Source organism: Neoarius graeffei, chromosome 2 (assembly GCF_027579695.1).
Source record: "Neoarius graeffei isolate fNeoGra1 chromosome 2, fNeoGra1.pri, whole genome shotgun sequence".
Classification (NCBI taxonomy): domain Eukaryota; kingdom Metazoa; phylum Chordata; class Actinopteri; order Siluriformes; family Ariidae; genus Neoarius; species Neoarius graeffei.
In genome coordinates, this window is record NC_083570.1 from 54,673,173 (window position 1) to 54,682,741 (window position 9,569).

At 44.8% G+C, this 9,569-nt stretch overlaps 1 protein-coding gene across 2 annotated transcripts in view; it reads right to left on the bottom strand.

Annotated features, from left to right (window-relative positions):
- LOC132881687 (von Willebrand factor A domain-containing protein 5A-like) overlaps positions 1-9,244 on the bottom strand; it is an 86,203-nt gene extending 76,959 nt beyond the window's left edge. The window contains exons 1-2 of one of the 2 annotated variants that reach the window (XM_060914432.1): positions 9,150-9,244; positions 8,882-8,965 (exon numbers count right to left, since the gene is read on the bottom strand). In XM_060914432.1, the coding sequence (XP_060770415.1) occupies positions 8,882-8,918 (37 nt within the window). In that variant the 5' untranslated portion in view covers positions 8,919-8,965; positions 9,150-9,244. Of the gene's footprint in view, positions 1-8,881; positions 8,966-9,049 lie in introns of both variants that reach the window. The other variant, XM_060914431.1, reaches the window with a different exon arrangement.
- Between the last annotated feature and the right edge of the window lie 325 nt (positions 9,245-9,569).

Genomic DNA, 9,569 nt, shown 5'->3' on the forward strand with positions numbered 1-9,569 from the left:
CGCTGGCATTGGTCATGTGACGCGACTGCTGAAAAACGACGCGGACTTCCGCCTTGTATCACCTTTCATTAAAGAGTATAAAAGTATGAAAATACTGCAAATACTGATGCAAATACTGCCCATTGTGTAGTTATGATTGTCTTTAGGCTTGCCATCCTTCCACTTGCAAGTGGTAAGTGATGTGCGCTGGGATCACACACACAGCGGCTCAGTCCCGAATCGTGGCTCGTGCACTTCACTCGCGCGCTCTGTGAGCTGCGCAGGGCCGGAGTGCGCACCCTCCAGAGGGCACTCGCTGTTCAGGGCGGAGCGATTTGGAGCGCAGGATGCCTGCAGAGCCGAGCGTATCCGTGTATTGGTGTTGCTGTGTGCACGCAAATCGTGTATTGGTGTTACTGTGTGCACACGAATCGTTTTAAAAACGTTAATCTGATGATCCGCTGATACGGTCTAATGTAAACATGGGCTAAGACTCAACTGACTTCAGTGACTCACAGGATGACAGAGAGAACCAACGGCCCACAGATCACCCTAATGACTCCCTAAGCTGCTAACACTGTTCACACCCAGCCCTACAGGATGACTCAATGACCCAGGTGACCTTAACGACTCTCCGTAGGGTTGCTTTTGATCCACTAGAGCAGGGGTCACCAAACCTTTTTCTCTGGGGACCACATTGTCGTTCCTGACTGTGATGGGGGGCCGGGGTCGGGTCAGCTATATAACATAGAATTGTATGACCCAGACAAATGACCATCAGCAGGCCTCATTGTGTAGTAGAGATTACTAGCCTGGCACAGCCATCCCCACTACTATATCCACACTACTATATCAACACTTGATTCCTGGCACATATTTGTTTATCTTTACTATTGGTTTGCAAAAGTAGTAATCGAGTCTTCGCACTTTGTTTTAATTTGAAATACCACAGATATTCCATTTAATTATTTTCTAATAAAAATAACATCAAAGCTGTCAAGGTAAGAAACATCTGCCTAGTTGAGGTGATTGACACTGGCAAAGGTCAGTGGAAAATTATAAATTGTAGGTAGGCCTGTTGATATTATTAATAATATTAATAATAATTGTGTGCAGCACTTAATAAAGGTCAAATAAATAGGCCTATAAAATAAATACATTTAAAAAAAAACCAGTGAAATTATAATAATATAAGCAATAGATCAACTAGCCAGCTCTTATGCCTATCCATTTGAGCATGTTCAGTAAACATTTTTTAGGTCAAGGTGAAATTGAAATGAGCAGTAGGCCATTTACAGGTCAAAACTAAAGCATAATACAGAATAATGGGAATCAAAATCAGTAGTATATGTAGGTGAGCTGGATTTATACTTGTTGATTTGTACTTCTTGTCGGGACACACCTCCTCGGCCACAGCAAGCATGCATACTTTAACAAAGTCCCCATCAGTAAACGGCTTTCCATGGGTAGCTGGTAGGTGAGCTACCTTATAGCTAGCTCGGACAGCAGCCTGGTTGATCTGGGTTTGGTGAAGGAATACATTCTGTTGTGCAGCCAGTCCGCATTTCATCCTCCGAATCCTGTCTTCTCTTGTTTGCCCTCGCAAACTAGCATACTCTTTGTGGCGGGTTTTGTAGTGACGACGCAGATTACATTCTTTGAAAACCGACACACTTTCTTTACATACAAGACAAACTGCACGGTCCTTACACTGAACGAAAAAATAATCGGTGGTCCACTGTTCTTTACAAACTCTGCACTCTCTGTCAGCTTTTCGCTGACCGCTAGCCATTTTGCTGTCCTGAACACTGACAGTTCTCTGCGCATGCGCTGCCTGTCACTGCTTGATCGCGAGCATATGATGAAAATTCGGAAAATATGAATAGTTCTTTTTATAACTAAATATCAATTTTAACTGATAAAATAAACAAAATACAAGATGCAGACATTATTATTTGCCAAAAAGCAATTTAAAAAAATAGGCCATGACCACTTTTGGGGATTGCCTTAGAGGGCCAGTTCAAGTGGTGGGGGACAGAGGGGCTGCGGGGCCGGTCAAAGGGGGGTGGCGGGCCGGAGTGGGGCCGGTCAAAGGGGGGTGGCGGGCCGGAGTGGGACCGGTCAAAGGGGGGTGGCGGGCCGGAGTGGGGCCGGTCAAAGGGGGGTGGCGGGCCGGAGTCGGGCCGGTCAAAGGGGGGTGGCGGGCCGGAGTCGGGCCGGTCAAAGGGGGGTGGCGGGCCGGAGTCGGGCCGGTCAAAGGGGGGTGGCGGGCCGGAGTCGGGCCGGTTAAAGGGGGGTGGCGGGCCGGAGTGGGACCGGTCAAAGGGGGGTGGCGGGCCGGAGTCGGGCCGGTCAAAGGGGGGTGGCGGGCCGGAGTCGGGCCGGTCAAAGGGGGGTGGCGGGCCGGAGTCGGGCCGGTCAAAGGGGGGTGGCGGGCCGGAGTCGGGCCGGTCAAAGGGGGGTGGCGGGCCGGAGTCGGGCCGGTCAAAGGGGGGTGGCGGGCCGGAGTCGGGCCGGTCAAAGGGGGGTGGCGGGCCGGAGTCGGGCCGGTCAAAGGGGGGTGGCGGGCCGGAGTCGGGCCGGTCAAAGGGGGGTGGCGGGCCGGAGTCGGCCGGTCAAAGGGGGGTGGCGGGCCGGAGTCGGCCGGTCAAAGGGGGGTGGCGGGCCGGAGTCGGCCGGTCAAAGGGGGGTGGCGGGCCGGTGTTTGATGACCCCTGCACTACAGGATAAATACCTGGAACTCCCCACTAGTCAGACAGAACTGAAGAAGCCTTTCAGATGAGAGGTGAAACGTCTTCAAGAATTTCAAGCAAGTCCAGTTGCCTTCTTTTAGCACGTATGGTTTTCCAACCTGGCCTTCTGATTCTGACTGCCGATGAGTGGTTTGCATCTTGTCATATAACCTCTATATTTCTGCTCTCAAAGTCTTCTTCAAATGGTGGACTGTGATCTCTTCACCCCTGTCCTGTGGAGGTTGCTGGAGATGTCACTAACTGTTGTTTTGTTTTTTCCCTTCACAGCTTTCACAATGTTTCATCAACTGCTTTTGTTTTCCTTGGCTGACCTGTTTGACGTCAGCTCTCTGACCTTCATGTTGGTTTATCCTTTTTAAAAGGTGAAACTCAGGTTTCAAACCAAGAGCAGACATTCAGACCTATTAATTTTTCCAATACATCAAGGTGTAAATATCAGGAAATGAAAGTTTAAATTTTGATCCAACATCTCATTCATCTGTTGATCTCAAATCCAAATGTCTTCAGTGTACAGCAGAAACAAAAGACTTGGCCTCGCTATTCCATTAGTTTCAGAGGGGACTGTAGAATATTTTAATAAATTTAATAAATAAAATTCCTCATGGTTGGAGTGATTTTAGGTACATTATAAATGACTACTGGTGTTGAGTCTCATCCAACGAATGGCTGAGTGGACAACATGGCACTATTTACTCCCACACTGCAGTTTGGATGCCTTTTTGGTCAAACTGAAAATCACTATTTTAACTAACAAGAATACAAAAATTGAGGCCAGAGCAATGGAGAACTTGGAGCATGCGCAGCAGATATGGCCAGTCTAGGGTGACCAGATTTCCCTAGTCTGAAACCGGGACACTTTTGCGTGCGACCATGCTCGTGCACGCACACCTTTTTTTTTTACGTAAACGTGACACTCAGAGAGGTGCTCTTATTTTGTTGAAGCTCACATTTATCAACATCTCACACGAAATAAAACAAACAGGCATTTTGTTATCTCGTAGCATGGTGGTATACAGATCAGTTAAATTATGGTCAGACAACAGATTTTGTAATGGCTGAGAATAGGCCAGGCTATGTCCATAGGCCAAATTTAAACTGATTTATTTCACCTGTTTGTGAGAACACCAAGAAGAATGCATATGCACATGTAGGCTATATCTCTAAAATTGTATGCACTATAGCATGAACTTAAAAAGTAGATATGTGACCTCAACATAGCCTAGGTCAGAATCAACCTTACTAACCATTCCCCACAACTGAATGAATAAAGCAAGATGATGTGTACAAAAGTGAACACTTTAATGGAAGGTGCAACAAGCTGTTCAACACAGCAATAAACTGTCAGAATGGTATGTTAAACAGAAGCAAAAAAAGAGACAAGTGATTTGAGAATATATACTACGGAAGCCGAGAGAGGATTATATATAAACATATAATCCTTTTTTTTATTCACCTTGTTATCCCGAGATAACGACATAATTAATTCAGGATCTCGAGAAAAGAACACAACTAATTCGAGATCTGGAGAAAACAAAACTGTTATTTCGAGATCTCGAGAAAACAAAACAATTATTCCGTGATCTCGAGAAAACAAAACAATTATTTCATGATCTCGAGTAAACAGCTGAGAAATGGTTCATTCAGGTGCGCCAAGAGACTTGTGATATGCTGACTTTGGGGCTATTTCTCATTCTGTATAGACGCAACTTTGGTCATTAGAATGTCTGGAATAATCGATCACCTAATAAGGCAATATTTTGATCAGGGGTTGACACAGGGAGAGATTGCATTAAGTCTTTTAATAAGGGATCATTTCAAAATGAGTCCGCGGCACCTCCGCAGAAGACTGGCCCGGCTTTGTCTCTACCGACGGAGATACAGTGATCCAGCTGAGATCACGGAATTTTTTGTTTTGTTTTCTCGAGATCTCAGAATAACGGTTTTGTCTTCTCAAGATCTCAAATTAGTTGTGTTGTTTTCTCGAGATCCTGAATTAATTATGTTGTTATCTCGGGATAACAAGGTGAATTAAAAAAAAAAAAAAAATTATATGAAGGGCCTCTCGCGGCTTCCGTAAATATACACTCAAACAAAACAGCAATAAAGGAGGAGAGGGGCGACAGTCCGAGGAAAGCCCCCACAGGAGCGCACAGCATTTGCAACATAGGCTACCCAACTCAGTACAAGAACAAAACACTTACAGTGTGTGCAGTAGGCTTCGTGTGTATTGTTCTGCACCTCTCGGAGGAAGGGGTAGGTGCCCCGTAAATCTTTGGAAAAGGTCCATTTTCTTTTCGGCATAATTGCTGTGGCATTACTGCTGCTAGACAAAGAACATTCGCGCCAGTTAATGTTTATTTTATTGTTGCATGGCAACACGTTCTGTTGTCTGGAATAATGCGGCTAAATAAACACCCATGCCACAGGGCCAGGGGGCAGTAACCAGGAAAGTTTGCAACTCCTGTCAATTCATCAAAATAGTAAATGCAGAGATTTCTCCGCTAATGATTCCCACGCTGCTCAGTCGCAAACGTCGCAAGTGGTGAAAACCGGGACATATCCGTGTCCCGACAGACTTTTGTCGGGACTCGGGACACAACCCCAAATCGGGACTGTCCCGGTAAAACCGGGACGTCTGGTCACCCTAGGCCAGTCAAACAGACGTCCTACCTCTTGCGCACAATATTGGTTTTAGAAGCTTCCCTGCTTTATGCCGATAGCATGCACATTGAAAGTTATTGCATGAAGTGCAAATTAAAATAGTGCATTGAACCCTATCTAAAAGAAGCAAGTAAAGCTTTATGAATTATCCACTAAATAGTAAATCGTTACGAAAGTTAGTATGAGGTAACTTGGTTTATCAACATAGTGGAAACACTGCTGAAGGTCTCCTAGAACAGATTACAGCAGAACAAGTCATGGCTTTGCTACAGAACTGTCAAGAGTATCAGCTGCATGCTGGAAAGTGTGTGTGCCAGATGAGTAACTTACTGCAAATGTCAGAGCGAGAGAAAATCATGGAAAACATCCATCCATTATCTGTAACCGCTTATTCTGTGCAGGGTCGCGGGCAAGCTGGAGCCTATCCCAGCTGACTATGGGCAAGAGGCAGGGTACACCCTGGACAAGTCGCCAGGTTATCACAGGGCTGACACATACAGACAAATAACCATTCACACCTACTGTCAGTTTAGAGCCACCAATTAGTCTAACCTGCATGTCTTTGGACTGTGGGGGAAACCGGAGCACCCAGAGAAAACACGCAGACACGGAGAGAACATGCAAACTCCACACAGAAAGGCCCCTGTCGGCCACTGGGCTCGAACCCAGAACCTTCTTGCTGTGAGGCAACAGTGACTACACCACTGTGCCACCAAGAATAATAACCTGTATATAATAATAATTATAGAGTACTAATTATCTTCCTTAATGTATCCATGACTGTAAAATGCTGTACATTATGATTAAAACACAAACACCCCCACAAAAGTCAACCATACACACATCCAGTTTTGTGTAGCTTCCTAGGCAGAGATATGGCTGTACAGATCCGATGAGCGTGGTAATATGGTGGCCTAACCTGCATGTCTTTGGACTGTAGGGGGAAACCGGAGTACCCAGAGGAAACCCACGCAGACACAGGGAGAACATGCAAACTCCACACTGAAAGGCCCCCGTCAGCCACTGGGCTCGAACCCAGAACCTTCTTGCTGTGAGGTGACAGTGTTAACCACTACACCATTGTGCTGCCAAGAATAATAACCTGTAGTATTCTTCCTGAATGTATCCATCCATCCATTATCTGTAACCACTTATCCTGTTCTACAGGGTCATAGGCAAGCTGGAACCTATCCCAGCTGACTACGGGCGAGAGGCGGGGTACACCCTGGACAAGTCGCCAGGTCATCGTAGGGCTGACACATAGAGACAAACAACAAACACTCACATTCACACATAGGGTCAATTTAGAGCCACCAATTAGCCTAACCTGCATGCCTTTGGACTGTGGGGGAAACCGGAGTACCCGGAGGAAACCCACGCAGACACGGGGAGAACATGCAAACTCCACACTGAAAGGCCCCCGTCGGCCACTTGGCTCGAACCCAGAACCTTCTTGCTGTGAGGCGACAGTGTTAACCACTACACCACTGTGCCGCCAAGAATAATAACCTGTAGTAATTTATTTATTTATCTATCTCAGACATGCAGACAACGTACAGTCCATAATATTATAAAATATATAAAATTGCATAAAAATATATAAAATCTGTAAAATAGAAATAAAAACAGAACACATGAATTGCACCATGATAGGCCATTGACTAGCATCTGTAATAAAAAAAAAAAAGTATAAAAATCACAGCAGAATAGTTAAGACATACGATGACCAACATACAACAGGTTTTTCCATTTTGTGATCAATTTTGACTCGCGACAAATATCAAAATGAATGATGCTATGAATAAAAAAGTTCTCAGAATATTCAAGCCGGTTTTTTAAGACTATAAATAACAGTTCTTCGTAATTCCTGATAAGACTTAATGCCATTACTAACAAACATCTGACTAGCACTGCTTCTGCGGTTATAATTCAGTAGGCCCCCAAGGACATTATTGAAGGCAACACATACAATATTTCTGTAATTACCATGATAATTTACCCATAGAGTACATAAGTAAATGTTGTTACAATATGATGAGAATAACTTGATCTTAACAGCATTTGAACAAAAGTAAAATTTTCTGGCAAGTCAATTAACTCGACCGTATAAAGCTCTCTGTTTACTTTTCATATCCTCTTAATCATTAAGATGACTATCAATGATATGGCCAAGATATTTATATCGATCAACATAATCTAGGACTGAATTAGCTAAAGTTATGTTGGGTTTGACTTCAAGATGTTTCTGATCAAACAACATCAGCTGAGACTTGGTACAATTATATACATCACATCGTGGTGCTGACCATATTCAGTACAAACATTCATCAATCTCTGCAGACCTTTGGTAGAGGGTGCAAATACAACTAAATCATCAGCGTGCATTAGATGGTTGATTGTGGTACCAGCACAACAACAACCAACAGAAATCTTATTCAAAGCATTACTTAGATCATTCATATAAACATTAAAGAGAAGAGGGGACAAAACACCGCCTTGTCTTACACCATTACTTGTGTAAAAACCATCACTGATAACCTGTCCACATCTAATATGATACATTTGATGACAATACCAATAAGCAATAAGCCTGATGATATACATAGGTACACCAATCACCTTTAGTTTAGATAATCTTCCTGAATGTATCCATGATTGTGAAATGCTGTACAATATGATTAAACCAGGCGGCACGGTGGTGTAGTGGTTAGTGCTGTCGCCTCACAGCAAGAAGGTCCGGGTTTGAGCCCCCTGGCCGGTGAGGGCCGTTCTGTGCGGAGTTTGCATGTTCTCACCGTGTCCGCGTGGGTTTCCTCCGGGTGCTCCGGTTTCCCCCAAAGACATGCAGGTTAGGTTAACTGGTGACTCTAAATTGAGCGGAGGTGTGAATGTGAATGGTTGTCTGTGTCTATGTGTCAGCCCTGTGATGACCTGGCGACTTGTCCAGGGTGTACCCCGCCTTTCGCCCGTAGTCAGCTGGGATAGGCTCCAGCTTGCCTGCGACCCTGTAGAACAGGATAAAGCGGCTAGAGATAATGAGATGAGATGATTAAACCACAAACACCCCTACAAAAATCAACCATTCACACACTGACACACGTCCAGTTTTGTGTAGCTTCCTAGGCAGAGATATGGCCGTACAGATCCCGATGTGCGTGGTAATATGGCGGCCAAGTGACTTCACTCTGACTGGCCAATCGTCACACCCTGAGGTGTTTACATGTCCCACGTGAGAATGTGCTTTTCCATGAGCTGATTTACAGCACAAACACTTGAAGGCATCAAAGGGACGCAGTGTACAAGGAACACAAGCATCCATGTAGTTAATACACTGACATTTTGTTCTGTTGAATTAGGCAGGACGATTAGTATTTCCGGGACAGTCACAGGAAGAGGATAAAAGTGAAAGTAAGAGAGAGACAAAGACATTATATATATTTTTTTAAAAAAAACTTTTTTTTTAATTAGTAAAAACAAACACACAATACCTGGCTCATTCTTGTTTGTCAGCAGGCCACAGTTCATTTTCAACTCCTGTTATAGGAATCCTAACACACTGCTGGTGTGAGATCCTGGAAATAAAACTGTTTATTAGAGCGGAATTAAATTCAATTACACACACATAAAACACGGATAAACATTTCCACAAGACTGACAGTTAAAGGGCAGAAAACGCCTGCAGCAAAGTTAAAGTCACGCTTTAGACGTGAATTGTGTCCGTCACAATTTTAAGCAGTTTTTGCCAGAAAGTCTTACTGCAGCCTGACTATCTGAGATTTCTTGTTTTCGACGTATTAGCGAGGCGGCGCCGCGGCTGTGGAAAGCCAAAGGTGTCATGATAATACGAAATGCATTTTTTTTTTCATCTCATTATCTCTAGCCGCTTTATCCTGTTCTACAGGGTCGCAGGCAAGCTGTAGCCTATCCCAGCTGACTACGGGCGAAAGGCGGGGTACACCCTGGACAAGTCGCCAGGTCATCACAGGGCTGACACATACAGTACGTTTACATGCACATCCAAATCGAGCTGCTGTCGGTAATCGAGCTAAGGGTCCCAGCAGGGGTGCCAGAGAAATCCAATCCTACATGCACACAAGTTAATCGAGCTATTGTGTGAGGTACATTGTGCACCCGAGCCAAAGGTGGCGTTACACACCCCATCGTGTTGGTACACTT